We start from the raw sequence: 22,583 nt of genomic DNA, 5'->3' as shown, positions 1-22,583 counted from the left end.
ACTGGTCGGCTAAACTTACGCTCCCAAATCCAAGTCAGGCTGAGACATAACTCTTGCTGGATCGCTGGATTTTTTTGCTGGTTTCAAACAAGGTAACACGAAAGACTGAATTTCTCCCCATCTGGTAAAACCACTGTGAAGGAGGCAATACCCTGGAACTCCGAGAGATTATGCATTGGGCAAACACTTTTTCCCAGACTCTGAGGTTTGTCTTGCCCACAGGCAACACGAGACACTGAGCGTAATGTCAGCTGCTCTGCAACACCAGCGAGCCTCTAAGGTAACCTGAGCAGACCAGCCTTACATAAAAAGAATTCGATTTTCCACGTGCTGCCAGCCTTGGCACTGTCAACAGAGAGGCCCAAAAGACTGCCAGTCAGAAATGTTTAATAAATAGCCATGTGAACGTTACTCTTTCATATGTAGACACTGGGTAATACAACAGGGTTGTAAACCATAATTTATCATACACTGCCTTCCTATGTACGTACCACTTTTCTTTTTTCCTTCTTTCTTTCTCTCTTTCTCTTTCACTGAAAATTAACTCCCCGCTGTCTCCAGATCACGCTTTTAAGGACTGTCATGTTCCCTCTGTGCCAGGCACTGGAAAATGGAGCTAGCACCTTAAAAGTCTGTGTTTCCCATGTGTCCACAGTAGAGTACAATTCATTACCTGTTTCCTTAAGTCCTGAGCCGACCTATGAAGAGTGTGGTGGTTGTTAGCAGTGAGCCCTTTCGTAGAGGAGCCAGTGTTTGTAGTAGGATGGTGATTAGCAGCAGCCTGGTCTTTTCGGCTCTCAGCCTTATGTTCGCTGTTCCTCTCCTTCCCTGGTGTGGCCTCTTTGCTTTTGTGTTTCTGAGCAGGTTCTTTCTCCTTCGATGATTTGCTGGACCCATTGAAAACTAAGAAGAGAGAAATCAGAGTATTAAGGAAAAAAAAAAAAAAAGGGAAAAAAATACATACAGGACAAAACTCTTCATTCGAATAAATTCAACTTTCTCCGCTGTCACTGTTTGATATCTAGTGAGCATCTTCTTATATCTAAAGTAAAATTAGTACAGAAATAGAAACACTATTTTGCATATTTCTTTGTAAGAACAGATTTACTAAAGTATTTCCTTTGCTTGTTAACACGCATTATCTTCAATATCCAAATTAAAACATACAAGGGTATATTACTGTTTTGATTGACCTAAATTTAGACTTATCAGTTTGATTTTTATTTATGACAGTTTTAATTAACTTTATGCTGTTGCAGCAAGGGAATTCTAAACATAACCTAAACAGAAAAAGGATTTATTTTTACATTAACATAAAAGAAATGTTCCATGAAAAAGCATGTTTTGTTTTCATCAATACCCAAACTGCTGAACCAAACTGACAGCAGTTTGCCTACAGCAGAAAAGCTGCAAATAGAAAAAGGTACTTCTGCAAAGAAAGGTAAATACTAAAATCATTTTGGAACATGCCATATAAAGTAGTGCTGGGACCTACGCGGAGAGCCCTGGACTTCTGCTGAAGCGAAGGGTTAAGAAAGCACAGAACAGAAACTGTATTTTTTTGTACAAAAAATATTATGCAAACATAGACAAGTCTATCTCAGCAAGTTTTGTTCCTCTCCCTCTGCTGAATTTATTTAAGAATAGTCACTGCTCTTTTGTTGTCAGGAAATATGAAAAACTGAAATTAAAAAAAAAAAAGTCACATTTCTCTTTTTGTTTTGTTGATCAAAAATGCAGTGAATTTATGTCAGTGCTGCTCCCTCTTCAGTGAAGCACTTGACAGAGGTCTGTGAGGCCTGTGATCCAACACCCACAATGGCAAGTGCTCTCCTGCCTTCTCTACTCATCTTCTCTTGTTTTTTAACCCTGCTTTTTTGCCATGGTTTAGGGAAGGATGTAAATAACAAAATTCACAAATACTTACTGGCACAAGTATCTAAAAATTGTATTTATTACACAACACACACCATCTGTTTGGGAATATTAACTAAATGACTTAAGTTACTGTTTTCTTGTGAAATGAAAGCCTTCTTTTGTCACTAAACATGATATACCTACAATACACACCTTTTAATCTAAATTGTGAAGCTTAGCTGTCTCTACAGATGACCTGTAGTATTACGGTAGTCATAGCGGTAATAATAACAATAATAAACAACTAACAACCCTGCTGTACAGAAGAGGGGCACGCAAGCTGCTTTTGAGCAGACACCTACCTCTCAACCTTCCCAACCAGCTTTCTACCTTTCCACCGCACCTCCAGCAGGCTATTGACAAATTTGTTATTCGGGTCACTTATCATATTCGGTGGGTCGTAAGTGTTAAAGCAGATTATGTAAAAAAAAAAATAAATAAAAAATTGCAATTGCTCTTCCTCCTCTCTTTCTTCTGCCTTGCATAAATTGAGTAAGAACGAGAGAAAAGCCGTCGGCAGCGAAGCCACCACAAATTCCCCTGTGGCTCCGTCACTCCTGAGCTCAGGAGCGACTGGCGCTGCCCCGGCCAGCCACGGATTTCTCAGCGATTTTGGTGAAAGTCGAGTAACCTCTGTGTCTCATTTCCAGTGATGGAACTGATAGTAATTGCCAACCCCTCTCAGGGAGTTCACGACAATACATTCATCCTCCTTTGCAAGGAGTTCTCACATCAGATGGAAAGCGCTACAGATGCACGAAGCACGCATATTTATTTTTAATAACACATAGCACAAACAACCAATGGCAGCTTCGTTAATGTGCGTTTTATCACTGCGACTGATATTTTCCTTCAGAGGGAACAAATTCTATATACTGATCTGCTCATACAGAAACATTAAGTCAGAGAGATTAGTTTTCTGTGTGCAGTTGCCACTTTATAAACTGAAAATTACTAAAACAGAAAACACAGCCAAAAAGCCAAATTGTGCACTTTTATGGTTCACCAAAAAAAACCCCAGTGAACATGAGACAACGTATATTTTATATGCAACAGCTCATTAATTTTAAGTGTCGTGGGAACCCTGCCAGTTTTACCCTCTGAGTAATTATCTTTTGTCTTAATTTGTAAGATTCTTGAAAGGGGGAAGAGAGAAATGGGAGAGAAAAAATGTTCAGTCTCACAGGAAAAGCTTAAAAAGCTTAAAGCCTGAAAACACAATAAAAAGGGAGAGACATAGGTGCAAAACAGTCCTAGTCAAGCTGTCTCTAGTTAGATGGTATCAATTTTTATAAGAATCAGTGTCTGTTTCTTCCAATACCTAGTATATTGTTATATCCAGCTAGATAGGTATAAAAGCCTTCCTGCAATTATAAGTTCTGAAAAATTCACAAATACATTATGTGAACAAGTATCATAACGTTAGCTTGACTATTACAAAACACTACCACAAGCCAAGCATTTAAGGGGAAAAAGAAAATCCCCTGGACTATGACTTTGCTCCTATCTCCGTAAAAATGTAGAAGATAGTTATTCAGACTTACAGAATACAATACAGGATTAAACTCTGGCCCTAACAGTAAGACACTTCAGTGAAAAGATTAAATCAACAGGAGAGACCAAAAATCCCCCCAAGTAATCTCGTTGTTAAAGAATAACTGATAATGAGACAGAAACACCCACTTCCCAAAGGAAAGAAAAACAAAAAAACTCCCCCGAAACCAAAACTCTACATTAAGTATTACTGAGACCAAATCTGATATAACAATAAAAAGATAACTAATTCTTTCGTGTCTTTTTACGCAGCAAACTGCATTCTCCTTCAGCCTGCCAGCTATTCAATATTCCTGAGGCAGTCAGAAAAGCAGAAATGGTGTAACTTATGCTTTACTAAGCCCAGATATAGGTATGCTCCAGCTACAATCTCCCGTCCTAGAGATAACTCTGATATGCACAATATCTAATGTTCAGCTCCCCGTCCCTTCTTTTCCTCATGATAGAGCAGTCAATAAAGGTTTCATTCTTGAAGTAATAATTTCATTAAAAAACCAGAAAGACAGAATAAAAGCCTAACACACAAGTGGTGAAACTCATGTAATTAAAGCAGAAATCTTTTGTAATCTTGAATTATTATTGTTTTACACTACCTTAACTAGCTCTATATTTCCAGAACAGCCTTTAGTTAAAGGCAAGAGCAATACCAACAAATAATTAAAACTGCAAGTAAATTATTAGTGTCTAAACACTTCAAATAGAATAAATGGATATCCTTTTATCCATACCTATTCAGAAATGCTTGTTCTCAAAATGCCACGTCCTCCAAAGCAATTATTATTATTATTATTAAGCTGAAACAATACAAGTCCCAGAGTGAAATACTTGTGGGTCTTTTGGTTAGCAGTGATGATCAAATGCAAAGAAACGGAACCACTACATTCAAAACTCACAAGCACTGGGGCTTTTTAAACCACTGATATAATTTATGGCAGCAGAGCAAAACCTTATGGCAGGCGTGATCCCCAGAGATGCATCACAGCACTCTCTGCCTCAGGGGAACTGGACCCTGGGCACCAATATTCACCCAGAATCCCACACAGGGACTTCAGGGTATCTCATTTGAAACTGTGATATAGAATCCCTACGCAAACCAAAGCAAACTGTGCAAATTGTGCTGTGCACTAGGTGCAGCTGCAGCAATGGCTAAAAAAAATTTTTATCAATTAAAGCCATAGATGTGCTCAATTACTACAGATCAACCAAGCATTTATTACAGGAATGGACACTGTAGTGAGCTATAAACATTTATTGTGTTTTCAGCAATTTTCTGAAGTATTCCTACAAATGAATTTGCACGCAAATATTTTATAGGATACACCCAAGACAGCCATTCAGAAGCCAACTTATAATACATACAATAATCAGGCTTTCACTGTGTAATCAGCAGAATTACTGGACTGGGTTCAGCCAACAGCTGACTCCATGGACAAAGCTTTCTCTCCCAAGCCCTCCTGGAGTTTATTCCCGTATCAGATATGCTTTATGCTTGAGATAACAGGGGAGTCCCTTGCAGGGACAGCAGAGTACTGGTGTATGAACCCTTTTGCTTTTTGCCAGCGGCTGCGAGATAAATGCACGGACCGTACATGTACACCGCATGTTGCAGAGCTTGTGCAGCGTAAAGCAAGTGATTGCACATTCATAAAGCTACCCAAAACAAAGAGGGAAGATAAGAGTGAAAGGGAGAAGTTTTGTTTTTAGAAGAAGAATAGGGAGCCTTGCCAATGTTGTGAACTCGAGCCAGCTATTCCAATGCAAACCTCATGTTGTTACATAGATCATGTTTGGGAAGAGATGTAATATTAATCAACTTTCTGTCATTAAGTATCTGTTACTGTACAAAAACATTCTTGCTCTGGCTTTAATTCAGTTTTAAGTCACTGTGAAAACATTTATGTGGCTCTCAGACTGCCTTAAAGGACCCAGGCAATAATTCTTTTTCCCTCCTGGAGGAACTAAAACAATTATCTACTTCCATAAAACAGAGTATTTTAATACTGACGATTGTTTTTCTTAAGTGTTGGGTATGTTCGGACTTCTACAAACCACTTCCAGAGATAGAAGCTGTCTTCCGGAGCCCCCCAACACAATCTGCCTACTCAGGATCAGCGACAAAGGCGTACTTCAGGAGGAAAGGACCCCACAACATCATACGAAAACCTGGAGTACCACTGCTTCTGCACTTCTCCAGCCCTAACCCAACACTATGCAGCTTGTCAATGGCCAACTCCACAACAACATTTTCGTAGCTACATGCTAAGAGAAGTCAAACAGGAGAACCATGGCAGGTAACACTGAATTTCTTTTTGACGCTATCAGTAGCACAGCTCAAAACTCTACGCACACAAGAATATATTGGGCCATCGAGAGGAGCGCTATTGGTATGAGACACCATGCCACCGTTTGCAAAAATTCAATACCAAGTGTCTCGTCTTAATACAAATTCATTACTCTCACCTAACCATTATTACACAAACAACATCAAAAGGGTCACTCGCTAAGCAGCAAGTCCATACAAGAAGTGTCTCTCTGTTATCATGAGTCTCTCACCAGGATAACAATTCAATTTTTTTGAGCAACTTCCAGTTCCCTGATTCTTCTCCACAGGTCATACATCTAGCTACTGAAAATCCACAAATCCCAAATGTGTTGTGCCTTATTTGCATATTTAAATATGTAAATTAGTGTGAAACGGGTAATTTTCATGTTACATATTTTTGCAGAAAAATTAAATGTGCAAAAATGTTTATTGCAACAATTACTGGTTCCATGGTATTTCAACAAAAGGCTGTAAATCATCAAAATAATTGCCTACCCATTAACTATTGTAGCACTCTGCCTGAAATTTTCTCATTCTGCATTTTAGCTGGATGCAGAAAATATTTTTCTTCTAAATGTTTACCTCTTCAGGATTAATTCCACTGAAAAACATGCATGAGCCTAAGACTCCATCGTATATACCCACCCACAAATATCAAATTTAGTTAAAGACAAAACTAAATTAGGAATTGCAATCACAAATCAGAATTTGCTCACAACACTCTCAAATGGCTATGTATGTAAAAGATATGCCATTTAAGTCCAAAATGTACAAACACTGCGTTGAACTATATCTTGAAATAAGAAAAAAAAAAATCTACGGTCTTTACCTGCATCATTTTTGTTACTACACATGTAAGGAAATTATCCTGCTAAATTATCCATTGCAAACTGAGAAGCAAAACCTTCTTTATTTCTGGTAAGAGAAGAAGGCAGCACTAAAGCAGAGTATAGGATTTCTAGCGATGCCTGCTTACTACGCACCACCGCCAGATCTGTTTTGAAATTTGAGCTCCAAGAAAAAAGGCGTCTATACAATTTTCTCCCCTGCTCATTCCAGGCAAAAAGGCAGTTTTTATCTGACCATGTTAACAAAACACAGCACAGACCAGTAACCATTTCTGACCCCGTAGGTTCTCTGACACACTGGAGCCGGTCTGCTCCAGCTAAGGAAACAAGACCCTCCTTCATGAAGAAGTCTGGTTACAAGTAACGATGCCTAACTCCGTTTTCCTAAATGTAAATTAGAACTTAATTGCCCATCTCGGGTGTCCGAAGACAAACATGACATTCCCAGGTACGCTGGCCCAGATGTGCACTTCTCTCCACCTTTGCACCGCTCTGCTGATGTGAGAAATACCTAATCCTGCAACCATCCTTCTTGAGGAAATTAGCCAGCCATTATTAGAGGAACCATAGCCTGCTGCTTCAGTTGTCTATGCAACCGTGTCTGTGTACGCTGCTCCTCCTGAGGCCCTTTTCAAGCCCACAAGCCCTTTCAAGCAGAGTACCACCTATCCCCTTCTGCTCTCGTGATGGGACCGATAACCCGACAACTCCCTAATCGCATCTTCCCGCTCCCTAGCCCAGCCTGCCTAACAAAACTCTTGGCACCTGCAAACATTTTCCTTCAGGAGCCTGCAGAGAAAACCTCCCGTTGTGCCACAGAATGAAATCAAAGTAGGATTTATTTAGTCGTGAGGAATTCAAAGAATTAGTTTTAAAGAAACAGAGACCTAAGCCTACCCTCTTACCTACAACTCGGAATTTCCTCCGAGCAGCGGAGAGATGTAATTTAGCTTTGGCACCTCCCTGTCCCTCAGGGAAGCAGGGTACGGCTCGCTTGCAGAGAACCTGCTTTCCCTGCACGTCAGCCCGCAGCGGCTGATGACTGACACCCTCCTCCCTTCGCATAAAGTCAATTTGCTAATAGATCAATGTCTCTCCATCTCCTCCTCCGTGCTGGCAAGATGCCCTGTCATCCAGGCTGCGGTGAAGAAGTTTATCCCCACACCTGGCAGCTATACTGAAAAAAAACCCCACATTGTTTAAGCCAATGCTCCTGCCTGGCTTCTTCCAGCGAATTCCTTGTGTTCAAAGCCATGTAATAGTCTCAGATAGACTGATGGATATTTGAGATGCGTACAAAATGCAGGCTGGAAAATAAGCGTATCCATCTGAGCAGCACGCAGGCGTCCCGTGGCTGGGCGTTCTGGATCTAAACACCAAGAATTATGGGGTTCCTACACCCACACTCAAAAGGGTCAGCAACAAGGTTGCAGTTACAACACAGTCATCCAAACCTCTATTCCATCTGCTGCAATACGCAGCACCACATCATCCCTAATTTTCTGTATGTTAATTTTGAAATACACCAGAAACTTACTTGGAAGTCCCGAAGTTAAAAAAGGAACTAGTTGCTTTAAAAAGAGGAAATCCTTGGCTGAAACAGCAAGAGGGATTTCTCTATTCCAACTAAATGTTCGTATGGTTTCTTAGTGGGGAAAACATCCTTTTGAAGTCAGCAGCTATATGGAAACCAAGTGATTCAGTTAATTAGTTTCTGGCCTTTTACCATTTTAACCCTGCTATAAATCCTAACCCAATGAAAATCATTCTGATTAGGACCAAAATTACACATCAAGGTTTGGAAAGCTTTTAAAATCTCCCCATCCTCAAAAGACATACATAATTAAAAGCACAAACCTCTGCCAGTTTTATTGCTGAATTTGTCAGAAAAGTTATCAATGGTATTTTGCAGAAGAGATCAGACTAGATGACCTCCTGGGGTCTTCTCTGACCTGAATTAATCACGACATGTACTGTGAGATCATACCTTAATCCATAAGCAAGTAAGAACCACTCAGACATTTTAGTCTATATTACAAGAGAACAGTTCTCCTGCAAACAAAAACCGAAAGTCTTTAGACAGCATCTTCTCTTTGTGAGAATTGGTCATTACAAGTTTAAGCATGCTGAAAAAGACAGTAATGGGAAGAGGTACATGCAGAAATCCCACATGACATGAGAGAAATCTACCCAGAACTAATACTAGTTTCTAACCAAGGCACAAAGCACTACCAATGACATCCAAGCCTTCACCTGCTGCTAACTTATCTTAACATATGTCAGACTCAGCCTAATCAGCTGAAGCTTGGCAATGACATGAAACCAATTTTTAAGAGCACAGATCTACCATTTGCCCTTGTGGTAACCACAGCAATACCTTAGAAAATGGTTTAACTGCAAGACTGTCACTGCCTGTACTAAGATACTGCACAAAGGAAAAGACTTGCACATTGCTGAATATCACTTTTCCACGCTCCCGTGAATGTGGGGGATAAATACTTCTCCTGCCAAACATTTTACTTTACTTTAACAGTTGGGTGTGTGCGAAGCGCATCAGAAGTAGTAAGAAAGGAGGATGGAAAGGCACAGGTAACAATCTGACGCTTTAAATATACCTATGTAAGCAGTAAGGGTGGAAGGCAACAAGTCAGCTGAGCTAATTATAATACTTCAATTAATGCAGTAAGATATGCCATGTGTTATATGTGTTTCTTATTCATACTTAGGCTTTTTTGATTGAGCTAGCTGTCCAAAAGGTGGCTCAACATGCTAGATTATAACAAATAGTTCGGTGTGCAACCCTAATAATGCCCCATATTGGCGTCAAAAGAGGATATTGACAAATGACTTCGCCCAGGAAAGTTGTCCTGGCCCCCATTTAGTAGAAAGCAATCATTTGACACTGTCTAATGACATTAATCAAGCTCTGAACCTTTGTTGTTGTATGTCATAGCAAACACTTAGCATTTTCAGGTCCAAAGTGCTTGACTACACATTGTATATTAAAAACAAAAGACTTTAATTCATTAAAAATAGACTCTCACGCTAGATTAAGTTCATTTGCTGCACCCGTCCCTGGTCTGCCTTTGTGTGTGGTCTCATTTAAAACAGACACACATGAACCAGAATCTACTTTATTCACAGGAAACAAAAATACTATTGGCTGTCAACCAAAATAACAGACACTGAAAAATGGGAATACCCCTGGGTAAGGAAATTTTAATTAAAAAAAGAAGAAAAAAAAAAGGAAGAAGAAGATAAAAAGAAATTACAATGATGAAGAGAAGCTGCCTTCTGAGGGAATTCCTGTTTCATCACCTTTGTCAAAACATCTCACATTGTCTCCTATGTATTTTATAAAGGTCTTCTGCAGATCTATTAAAGCAGCAGCTTCATTTATGCTCACTCTGATCTATATTGATAAAGATTATGAAGCCATTAGATGGCTCATTAAGTTTGACTTTACTTACCCTCAATTAAGATTTCAGGTGTCTCTAGTTTTGAGCTAATTTCAAAGTGGCTGCCATTTGGGACATCCTCAAGGAACACAATCGGCTCCTTTTGTAATGATATATCACATTTAAAACTCTAAGGCAGTGGTTCTGTCACATGCAATCTCATTTTCCAGATCTAGAGTTTTGTGCCTGTTATTTGGAGGGGGGGGCGCGTTATTTAGCAATCAATCCAAAGTGCCAAGTTTTGATCCATGGCTTTTACAGCACTAAGGCTCCTGCTCACAGCAGACAGCTGAAATGCTATTAAGCATAACGTCCCCTTGCACTTCTCCAGAAATAGTTTACAAAAAGAGAGCTTGGGTGTGCAATAAAAACCAGATTCAGACATATTCATTAAAACTAATTTTGGTATATGTAACAATGGCATCCTTTATAGAAAGGTCCCTTTTGAAAAGCAGAGATGAGGACCAGAACAGCGAAGTAACTGGGATCCACTAATCTCTTCTTCAGAACAGAGAGCAGCAGGAAAGAACAAAAAAAAAGCAGGCACAGCTCACAACCACCTCTCAAAAAGTGTGCTTTAGAGAGACCTTCCTCTCAGTCCTCCTACTAAGAGGGGAGAGATGAATGGGCAGTCACCAGAAAGAAAGATTTTCATGGTAAACTAACACTGAGGAAGGGAACGGAGAGCACAGGCTCCATTTTGAAATTATGTGAGGCAGAGAGGGCCCAGAGTTGTTATGATACAATAGCTTTTGTTGGAGAGAGAACCACATCACACAGGACTTTAGCAGAGGAGCATTATAGCAGGCTCAGAAAGTTTTAAGCATGGCTTTTAGGTCTTCCATTTTACACTGGGTGATGTTGCAACATAAACAGACCCGTTGATCAAGATACGGCAGAAGGACATCATGACAGACATACTGTGTCATGAACGCAGCTTTTGTTGATTTGCAAAGAAATAAATGACTTGAAAAAACTTCTTCCATAAAATCTTCCAAACGACAACATTAATGCAGTTTCTTAACCTATTGTGGTGTCAATATTGATGTGAGAAATTAAATCTTGCTCCGTCACATGTTTTGATAACACTTATAATGCTTATATTTAACTTTGATAAAGTAAAACCATTCTAGATTAAACGTCAGTCTTATAAAGGCAGAGTGACTCTGTGTGTGTATACATATAAGTTACATATATGTGTGTGTGTCTGTACAACGCCAGTGTGCATGTGTATATACATATACATATATATATATATTAAAAAAAATTATATATATATATATATATATATAAAATTCCAGCCCTGTAGCTCTAGTTCTGCCACAGACAGAGTTCAGGTTGCCAGGAGAAACAGGTTAAAGCAGAAGATGCCAACACTACATCTCACTCCACCTTCCCATTAGGGTCTATATCCTTTTTCACTCAGATGCAGACGGATGGGCAAGGATTAAGCACATCGAGCTCATAGATGTATTTACTAGGCAGTGCAGGAAAACCAACACCATTTAGGACCTACCTTGCCCATTTGGTACATGTTTATGCGTTTTTCCTTTCCTGGGGGTTGACTGGCATGATGATGAAGCATTGTTTGTGGCTGATTTTGTGTCCTCTGTCTCCTCCTCCTCCTCTTCTTCATCCTCATCATCCTGAGAGCTTCCAAAATATACCATGTTGCTGGGCAGGGCTGGAGAACCTGATCATTATAAAGAAATGGTTCATTAGCATCATTACATTCACTTACTGCACTAACCACATTGATCATAAGCTACTTCAGTGTCATGCATGGCAAGGGAAGAGGGGGACTCAGAGATGGAAGGTCACACTAGTGCATGACTAACTGGAGGTTTTTTATTTATCGGTTTTTACCAACAGGATACGTATATGCTTGAAAAGCAGGGTTTTGCTCCCCCCCTACACATTCTATTCATACTTTAGACAAGCAAATAGTCTTGCTACAAGCCCTAATTAATAGCTTTGTGTATTCAGAAAAGGACTAATGCACATGCTTAATTTCAAATGTGTGCTTAAGTGCCTTACTGCAGTCTTAAAGCACAAACCAGAAGCTTACAGCTTTTCCAAACAGAACAAAAAAGAGCATTTACAAACCAATCTGCACCCCGGTAATATTTTTAGGTTATTATTACAACAAAATTTTCATATTTAAACTTCACAATGCTTTGCAGACCTCTACAGCATTGTACGCAATGCTTTGCAGTATTCTGGTTCAGTTTTAAACAAAGAGAAAAACATTGAGATGCTTAAATTTGCCTAACAGGTCCCCGGCGACGGACAGAAATGAGCGAAGGTCTTCCAATTCCCCATGTGCTCCTCTTGAGGATGTTGCTTCTCATCTCTTGCTTGCTTCCCATGATGCTCCCCCTAACCTGCCTTGCTCGCGCAAGGGCAAAATACAACATGCAGTTCAGTGAGAGAGAAGTGAGGATTCACAAGCCCAACAACAATACGGGGCTGTAATTTAAATGTAACTCTTGCAAAAAATTTCTTTTACGTGTGTCATACAACAGTATACAGGTTTCTCTGTATTGCACCAGGACACATGACATGACTGTAGCCATCTAATAATTCTTTTTAAATGTGCAAATACTGCTGACAACTAATCGACATGTTCCCTTATGCCTGGTATTAGTTTCCACTTCAAAATGAGTCTTCTGTCTATCCTCTGGAAGGACGGGTGCCCCAGGAACCTTCTACTCATTCACAAAGAGATTTGTTTGGTGAAGAAGGGGAAAAAATAGAAAATCAGTAGAAGTGGTAAATGGGGAGTCATCGGTTCCATTGTTTTCCTCTGGCTAAATAAGACAATGGACAGAGAGAGGTGGGCTACAGACCAACAACACAAGGTAGTGCCAGTTTGGCTGATGCTTCCTTAGGAAACTCTTCTGGCTTCAACCTCTTCGGAACAGCAATTCTGCATTTTGTTTGGGTTTGAGCTATTGGTGTTGCCATTGCCAACAACTAACTAAAGCTTATTATTGGGTTGCATATCTTCTGCTCCCACTAGGTTTGCACGAAATACTCTTAACTACAAAAATTACATTTTAACGAATGAATACCTAAATACGGCAGAAAACCCGGGACAGACTGTTTTAGCCACAAACCATCCTTTCCTAAGTGTACTGGTTTTAGTTGGCATAGAGTTAATTTTCTTCCTAGTAGTTTGTACGTTGCTACATTTTAGATTTGTGACCAAAACAGTGTTGCTAACACAGGGATGTTTTAGGGGGGCAGAGGGGCATAGGCAGAAGTTGGGAGGGGACACACCTAGGACAGCTGACCCAAATGGACCAAAGGGATCATAGAATGGTTGGGGATGGAAGGGACCTCTGGAGATCATCTGCTCTGGCACCTCAAAGTAAAAAGTTTCTCCTCCTATTCAGATGGTACCTCCTGTGCTTCAGTCTGTGCCCGTTACCCCTCATCCTATTGTTGGGCACCACTGAAAGGAGTCTGGTCCCATCCTCTTGACACCCACCCTTGAGATATTTCCTTGAGAATATCCCAGACCACAGGACATTATGCTCAGCAATAAAAGCTGGGGAAAGAGGAGGAAGAGGGGGGGAGGGCTTTCAGAGTGACAGTGTTTGTCTTCTGAAGTCACCATTACATGTCATGGAGCTCGGCTTTTCTGGAGATGGCCGAACACCTGCCTACCCATGGGAAGTGGTGAATGAATCCCTTGTTTTGCTTTGCTTGCACTCACAGCTTTTTCATTGCCTATTAAACTGTCTTTATCTCAACCCATGAGTTTTTGCACTTTTACCTGTCCAATTCCCTCCCCAGTCTCACTGGGGGGGAGCAAGTGAGCAGCTGTGTGGGGCTCTTGGTCTCTGTAATGGCCCCTTTGGGACTGTGGTTGCCTTGGGAAGAAGCAGAGAGGAACTCCCCACCGGCAGCCTGTGCTGTACATCAGTGGTGGCCCTGGGACAGCTAGGGGAGATGCTCCAGCAGCACCTAGGGCATGATGATTCTTCTCCCTTAAAGTAACTTATATGTTAATCCATCCAACCTAGACATAAGCATATGGACACATATCGTTATCCTAGGGGGAAAGCCTTTTGCATGCCATAACTTTCATATTTATATAGACTAATGATCAAATTAAGACTGCTGACGTCTTTCAAGGCATGTGAGCTGCAGCAACTTACAGAAACAAAAAACTTTGCATTTTTATGCAAGCACAGAACTTTTTGGCACCCTCTAAGCAATCAGCCACAGCAGGTAAGAGGTGCTGAGAGGCACATTAACTCTTCTGCTGGGGGAGGAAGCTGTTTTAACTCTCAAGAGCAACTAACTAGAAGGCTCCAAAATAGATAATCTAGGATGGTTCTGCTTGAAAAGTAAATTGTCTTTTTTCTTCCCTCTAGGTATCCAAGTCTGTGGTATGGATTCAGAAATTATTAGCTCCGCAAGTCTGTGCTGTGCATCAGTTCTAATCAAGACCTAATGTCTGGCACCATTGGTGCATTAATGCGTCGACAAATGATGGCAGTAAAAGAATCTTACTGTCAGGAACCCTCAAAATTAGTTTCAAACACAGACTGAAATCTATTATAATCAGAGAAATAGTCAGGAATCTTATCCTTCTGAGACACTAAAATAGGAGACCAGATACTGTGTCTGTTCTCTAAGCCTCATCTTCTCGAGAGTTCCGCATCCCCGAGCTTTTTTGTCAGCTGCTTTCAACAGCAACCAGCAAAAAAAAAAAATCATCTGCAACACAAATGCTGCTACTACAATAGCAATTTTTTCTTTTTTTACTTTTTTTTTTTTTTTAAAGCACAGAATAAAATACAGTACGGTGTGATTCCCTTGGAAAGGAGGAAGAGTCTAACCCAAATGATAGAGCAGATACAAACCTCACCTAACTCCTGGTATTCCATCACGGTAATCTCCGTGCATAAATCTTTGGTCTGAATGACATTTTTGAATATTTCCAATTGAGTACTATGAACAACAATGGTTAAACTGCATTCCTGGGACAGCTGGGACTGTTTGGGAAGTACATTTCCAGAGAAATTAGACCAGCAATGTCCAATAACACAGTAGAGTCCTGCTAGCCCTCACTTCACTGATCTGAGTGCTCTGCAATACGAGACCTCAGAGGAAAGCTGGTGTTCAGTCTGGGTCACCTCCTCCCCTCCTTCTCCCCCCAGCTTTTCCTACAAATTTATTCAAGTTGACTTGCAAAACAGAAAGAGAGAAAGAGAGAAAGAGAGAGAGAAAGAGAGAGAGAGAGAAAGAGAGAAAGAGAGAAAGAGAGAGAGAGAGAAAGAGAGAGAGAGAGAAAGAGAGAGAGAGAGAAAGAGAGAAAAAAAAGAAGAAAGAAGAAAGAAGAAAGAAGAAAGAAGAAAGAAGAAAGAAGAAAGAAGAAAGAAGAAAGAAGAAAGAAAGAGAGAAAGAGAGAAAGAGAGAAAGAGAGAAAGAGAGAAAGAGAGAAAGAGAGAAAGAGAGAAAGAGAGAAAGAGAGAAAGAAAGAGAGAGAGAGAGAAAGAGAGAGAGAGAGAAAGAGAGAAAGAGAGAAAGAGAGAAAGAGAGAAAGAGAGAAAGAGAGAAAGAGAGAAAGAGAGAAAGAGAGAGAGAGAGGCTGGACTCACACATTTTTGTTCTATTTAAGCATTGTTATGGGTGGAAGACACTGAAATAAATTGAGTTTTCTTGTTTATTTTTTATACCAGAAATATTTTTATCATTGTCTTTTATATTAAGATCTCGGTTCTGGAATAGCCTCAAATACTGAGAATTTGTGCACACTTATGGGTTGAGCTGGTTAAAAGCACTTTCACTTCAAGTCTATTTAACTAAATATGTCCAAAAGGCCAAGAAAACCCTAGGTTAAAATACTGAAACAGGCTTCTCAGGCTCAAGATACTGCAAGTTCCCTTTATGGGCAAACTGAAGGAAAGGCAAGCCCGTAAGTGCGCTGTGATTTCATTGAAGCTAAAAGAATGACAATTATGTTGATTAGGTAAAGTGTGAGCAGTTGACATGCACTGGTGGTTTATACCAAGCAAAGAGCTAAGAGCACCCCCCAAAACTCCTCTTATGGAAATAAAACTCAGAATTCTCATGACTGTAGAACTAATGAAGCTCTTACAGGCAAAGCTGCACCATTAAGAGTGGAAGCTAGGTGATCACTCACCTTTATTATAATAAAAGATTCCTGTACTAAATACCCCTCATTATCTCCAAGACCAGGACAGGATGAGTGCATGATGCCACAGCCCACTTCTGCAGGGGACCCCGTCTGTTACTTAAAGCTGCTAATTTATATAAACAATACTAAGTAGTGTTATTGTAGCCACAAATGTCTAAGACCACTGAAGGTGTGGAGAAGAATGCATGCTCAAGAGCTGGTATGTGTTTTTCAGCCAGATCAGTTGGTCTAACAAAATATGTTGCCCTTCCTCATAAATCTGGCCTGTCTTCATCTCAGGTTAAGAGCACGGTGTTTTTCCTTACAGACAGACATCGTTGAGAGTTGTTGCTCTCGGGTTTCTCCATGTATAACAGATACTTATCATGAAGATGATGTATGACAGCAAGATGATAAAACCCCTCCAAAATGGCATGAGAATAAAGAAAACTTCAGGTTCACCAGACACATACATACACACACGTTTACGGAACATACATAGGTGCTTGCTTGATTTTTTTTTTTAATTTACAACACACTATTCCGCACATTTTTGTCTCTACCTGGACACACTCAGCAACAGAAACACACGAGGCAGTTCTGCCAATTCATTCTTGCATGCATTTTGCTGGGCAGACAGCAAAGGCAAAGACGAACAATCATCCCTCCTCTTCCTCTCGCCCTCCCCACCACCAAGGCGTGATTCTCAAAGCCTACCCTGGGCAATTTAAAGTGCGACATCAGAGTTTAATTAAATAACCAACAGCAAAAGAGTTGCAGTGCTCCAGACAGATGGCAATATCTGTGCCCGGGAGGTGGTGTGTGCCGTGTCTCGGCACTCTAGGTATTTAATTCCCCCCTTCCTCGCTTTCCATCCCCAGGAAAACAGCAGAAATATCTACGAGGGAGTTACGAGAGCCCATGGCTGTATTGAATTTTACAAGTCTCCTCCTGTGCTGGGAGCCCCTAAGTTGTGCAGGCAGCTGCTACCATGGGCACTGCAGCGGACAAAGGGAAAGTGCAAGGGAGCAGCCTTCCACATTGAGGAACCCACCCAGACGCACACGCAAAAAACACGCTTGTTCAGTAAATCTGATGGTAGCCTAGAAAACAACAACAAAAAAAATTTACTTTCCACCTCTTAATTAGAAGACATTTCATACAAGGAAACATCTAGACTGTCTGTGGCTGTGTGGACATTTTTCTTGGCATCAAAAATGGTCTACAGAGCATCTACCCCCATCTGGTCTCTTGTTCTTACTCCTGTGCCACCGCCTCGACTGTGGTAGTATAATTTTTTTGGTGGGGCCATGTGGTAAATCGGATCAGGGATCTGATTCAGATTAAAATCCTGGGGTAAGGAAATGAAAGTCCATTAATAAATGTTGTAACTGTAATGTAATGTTACAAGCTCTTAAGTAAAGATTTGGAAAATTTCTATGCACACTTTCTCTTATTGAATGTATAGCTTAATATATCACTCCATGTTATTAAATGAAACATAAAATGTAGTATGCTCCCAATCTCATGCAGGAGCTGTATGTTTTACATTCTGTCCTGATGATGTCTAGGCACACACTTCCTAACTGCGTTTTTTTTTCCCCCTCTCAAGACAGTTGATTTGTTTTGCATCGGTATTTGCATAGAAGCACGTGCCGCCACCAAAGAACAGGACAAGGCAATCAAAACAATACGGGCAGGAAGGAGAAGCCACGGCAGGAGAAGTCGGCTGAAGGAAAGGGGGTGCAGCAGCTGCAGAGCAGAAGAGGTGCGCTGGGGCTGGAGCAAGAGGTGAGCAGGGAGAGGCCAAGTCAGCAGATGGACACAGGCTGCACAAACAACAGGAGCAGGAAAATGCTGAAAGAATTGCTGGCATTAAATACAGTAAAGAGCAGCTTTAACAGAAGTATCTGTCTGATAGTGTTGTTGACCTGCTGCTCTGATCTGGACACGTGTCACTCACCTCTTCCCACTTAACAAGTCGCTGTTAACCCACAGTCAAAAGCAGAAAAGCCACAGCCAAGGCCAGGCAGCAGCCTGGAGGGAACTTCCCAGCCCTCTCCCCCTCTCCCGAATCACTTCGGAAAGGCCAAATGGCCAAAGCTGGCCCTCATCACACAATTTCGGAAGCGTGCCAACTTGCCGTGGCTAAGAGGACTGTGAGCCCCTCGAGAAAGCTCAGACAGCTAACAAAAGCCCAGGTACCCGCTCCTCCCCAGCAGTGGAGCAGGGCTTACTGCTCCTCTGATGCGAAACCGCTGCGCGTGACAAATTTTGAGAGAATCATTAATGGTGATTTTTCTTTTCTTAAATGCACTCATCATGGTTACAATGAGCTATGAGTTATTATGAAAAGGGAGGTTATCCAGTTCTTTAAAAAAATGAGGTTTGAAGTATGTTTGGCAACTGTTTCCATCAGTATCTGCACTGTTATTATTGAAATTCTCTCTTGAATATTTTTGTCTTCCCTGCTATTGTGAGAGCAACACAAAAGAAAACCTAACTATATAGGAAAAACAATTACCACAACTATACACAAAGTGCTGCCTAATGCATATGAAAGGATGACAAATGTATTTTATGTCCTCTATTATAATAATTTGATGCTTATACAACAATAAGTACAAAGTAAATTAGGTTTTTTTAAGTCACAGTGCTGCTTTTAGCAGTTTTCTCGGTGAGATGTTACCCTTTGCATGTGCAAAATTCCAGTGTGCTACTAACAGTGGGTAGAATTGATGCTTAATGCAACCTGTACACACTGATGCATTGACCTCAGCAGCAAGTGCCTGATTAATAGAATAAACTGTACTCTTTTTCAGCCATTTTATTTGACTAATGAGGTTATTATTTTTTTTTATTTGACAAATGTGTAATTTTCCCTCCTAAATTATGGTATGTTTTGTTTCTCATTACATTAACTTTTGTCTTGGACTAGCTAAACATATTAAAAAAACTCTGAATTTGGATCCGAAAAGTGGAATCAGAAGTATGGAAAGTGCACGCACTTTGCCAAAAGCACTATTTCATTACTCTTCAGAATTAGCTGGCAGGGTTTCTGCAATATTTACTGAAGTACAAACCAAATGTTTTCATCTGGACAGGATTCAAACCCTGGTATGTTACAACCACAACAAAAATCATCTCAATCCAAGAGCCTTCTCTGTAATTTGGGCTGTGGTTTCTGCAAAATTGGAGGATTCTTCTCCATGAATTATTTACACCAACTCCCCCTCTAGCTCCTCTCTTTTTTTCCTGCTAACAATTAAACATAACCCAGATGTGCTTTGGAAAAATCTTAAAACAATTTAAGACATCAGAATGATTTAAGTATGGGGCAGGTCAAGGTATGCAGGACTTAAGCCTGCCCCAGCAAAAACGCAGCACATCAAGCTCTACAACAAGTTGCATCCAGAGATTTGGCGTCTCGTCTGACACATGGTCCCATTTTGGGGCTGTATGCAGGTGGAAAAAACCTTGCCTCCCAAATGCTCCTGATGTACTGGCATCTCAATGCTTAAAATTTAGGGCCTGCTTCTCATTTATTATGTGTCCTATTTCTTACGTTTTTGCAGGACAGCGCCAAGTCCCTGAAGTGCAAATAAATGTAATTTATGCCTGTGCTTTACGGACATCTAATGGAGCAAGGCTTAAAGAGAATGAACCGAATAGACTCTATAGGAAAGAGCAATTGTCTCTCACTTGTCTGACTCCACCTGCGGGAACAGTCCCAGAGGGAGCTCCTTGGTGCCTGAGCAAGAGCGAGGAAAGGGCCGTCCCAAGGTTCCAAGTACAGAAATAAAACAGAACTCAAACACACCAGTGCTCAAACTGTCCCTTTCTCTGCTGTTGTACGAATCACAAGCTGCTTAATCTTATGGCTAACTTATTGGCTAGTGTATTGACATAAACCCCACGTTCTTTTCGGTCCATTCTTCAAAGCAGTAGAGCTAAAACCAAAAAGCCAAAGGAAATTGATCCTTTTCTAGGGAAAAGGAGTAAGGGTAGGGAAATGTGTGGATCTGCAGGAAAAAAAAGAAAGGTTCACTTTCTGAAGTTAACAAAGCACACGTCAGAGTACTGAATACTACTGAATATTTAAAAAAAAAAAAGTGCGTCTCACATCTACAATTCATTTCTGACAATCTCAGAGTAATTTACCTCCACTAACCCACCTAGATTTGGCAGTGAACCCCAAAACCAACCCTTCACACATACACTTTGACCCCGACTTTATTTTCCCCTCCACCATCAACAAGACAAGTCTGCAAGTCCCAAACAATCACACTGCCATTCCCAAAAGGCTACAAAGGCCGTGTTTCATACCCAAGAGATCCCAAGCACCATCCCTAGCACAAAATAAGTCTTTTGGGGAGCACTGAACCTATGGTAGGATCACAGGCTACAGAAGCAGGCTCACAGGTTTCTGGCTGGGAGGATGGGCAGAAATTGCCTTTGCCAGAACACTTTACATTGCCCACCTGGGCACTGAAAACCGCGGGCAACAGGGTTTTGAAGTGCTGCTGCTACTGCTATCACAGCACTCAGATTTTGTGCCAGTGGCTCATCCATAATCAAAAATCCAGGCCCGCCAATATCTATATACAGAGTTAAACATTTACCCTCATTTGATAGAAAAACTAAGCAGCTCACTGAGGTACTCGGAACGAGTCTGCGGCAAATGCAAAGGCTGAACCACAAGATCAGTCTCCCGTTGCAACAATTTCATCCTGTGGCCTTTTGCAGGGGTAGATATTGGAATCATTAACATCAGAAAGGGGCCCCAAAACAGGAAGAGCAGGGGAAAAAAAAACTTTGATTCAGCTGTAGTACTCCACACAGGCTACTCTATCTTGCACTCAGCAGCTCTTCCCACCTCCTAAATCTTCCTGCAGGCACACGCTGATGGGAAGGCACAAACTCTGCTGCATGTCTGGAGGAGGGGTGGCCTTCCAGCAGCGCTCCCGTCCCCTGGGAAGGAGCAATGGCCTGGTGTTCGTGGCCAGGCTCTCTCTGCGTACCTCATCCACGTGCTGTTCACCGTGAGTCTCCGTATTCACTCCTTCCTGCCCTCACCGATCAAATGACTCCTGTCCTAAACCACAGCAAGAGTTACTTAGCAGCCCAGAGCAGCATATTCCACAGGCGGACTAAATGAGCGCACATGAGGAATATCTCATGTTTTACATTTCAATGTTACTCCTAACTTTAAAAAAGAACTTCAAAATTGTGAGATTAGTTGCTAAATGCAAGCTTATTTTTATTGAATGGTTTGTGCAATTAAGATTCAACACCCCAAAATTTATTCTTGTGTTTTCAATCCATCCTGAAATTTCAGTCTCAAACACCATATGGTTTAACAACAAAATTGATAGTCTTCTTCCAGTACTTTAAACAAATTATTGTATGTCAGCATGTTTTAATATTATTTTGGAATTATAAAAACTAACCCAGACTGCAAGCAGCTGACATTTTTGGACAGTGCCAGCATTTCACAGAATCACAGAATGTCTGGGGTTGGAAGGGACCTCTGGAGATCATCTAGTCCAACCCACCTGCCAGAGCAGATCACACAGGAACGTGTCCAGGTGGGTTTTGCACGTCTCCAGAGAAGGAGACTCCACAACCTCTCTGGGCAGCCTGTTCCAGTGCTCTGGCACCCTCAGAGTAAAGAAGTTGCTCCTCATATTCAGATGGAACCTCCTGTGCTTCAGTCTGTGCCCGCTGCCCCTCATCCTATTGTTGGGCACCACTGAAAGGAGTCTGGTCCCATCCTCTTGACACCCACCCTTGAGATATAATTTATAAACATTGATAAGATCCCCTCTCAGCCTTCTCTTCTCCAGGCTGAACAGACCCAGACTCTCCTCAAAGCATTTCAAGTTGCTGTGCTATTTAATGTGCTTACTCTGATCTGCTGAGCATGTCTCCACAGTGGTAACATGCTCCCTTGGAAGGCTGGTGCTTCAAGAATGTGACTGATGCAGTCACCAGCTCTCCAGTTGAGACTGTACCTATTGATACCAAACAACCAGGAAAGCGCATCTTCCACCTCGTTAAAAATTAGGCAAATTAACAGTTGTTTTTTAACATGTCCAAAATTAAGAGCTCCCAAGGTTTGATTTTTGAGGTGCTCCTGTTGTAATGGAAAACTTCTGCAGGTACCTACAGGCACAGGCAACTCCTGTTAAGGCTCGAAAGAGAAGCTTGGGATCCAAGGCCTCTGAGTCTTCCATCCAAACAAGGTGCTTAAAAAATGAAAAGCCTGTTTAATAGCAAACTGTGAGAGGACATACGCACCAAGACTTCAAAGTTACTGAAGTTTGGAC

General features: G+C 41.1%; 1 protein-coding gene across 4 annotated transcripts in view; it reads right to left on the bottom strand.

The window, feature by feature from the left end:
* Nucleotides 1-22,583, bottom strand: part of JARID2 (jumonji and AT-rich interaction domain containing 2) — a 231,367-nt gene that overhangs the window by 40,465 nt on the left and 168,319 nt on the right. For all 4 annotated transcript variants that reach the window (XM_065629999.1, XM_065630002.1, XM_065630000.1 and 1 more), the window contains 2 exons: nt 11,617-11,793; nt 674-903 (listed from right to left, as the gene is read on the bottom strand). In XM_065629999.1, coding sequence (XP_065486071.1) covers nt 674-903; nt 11,617-11,793 — 407 coding nt within the window. The remainder of the gene's footprint in view (nt 1-673; nt 904-11,616; nt 11,794-22,583) is intronic.

Source organism: Caloenas nicobarica, chromosome 2 (genome assembly GCF_036013445.1).
Source record: "Caloenas nicobarica isolate bCalNic1 chromosome 2, bCalNic1.hap1, whole genome shotgun sequence".
In the NCBI taxonomy this organism is placed as follows: Eukaryota; Metazoa; Chordata; class Aves; order Columbiformes; family Columbidae; genus Caloenas; species Caloenas nicobarica.
Note: the sequence above shows the minus strand (reverse complement) of the source record. Positions and strands in the feature narration are given on the sequence as shown.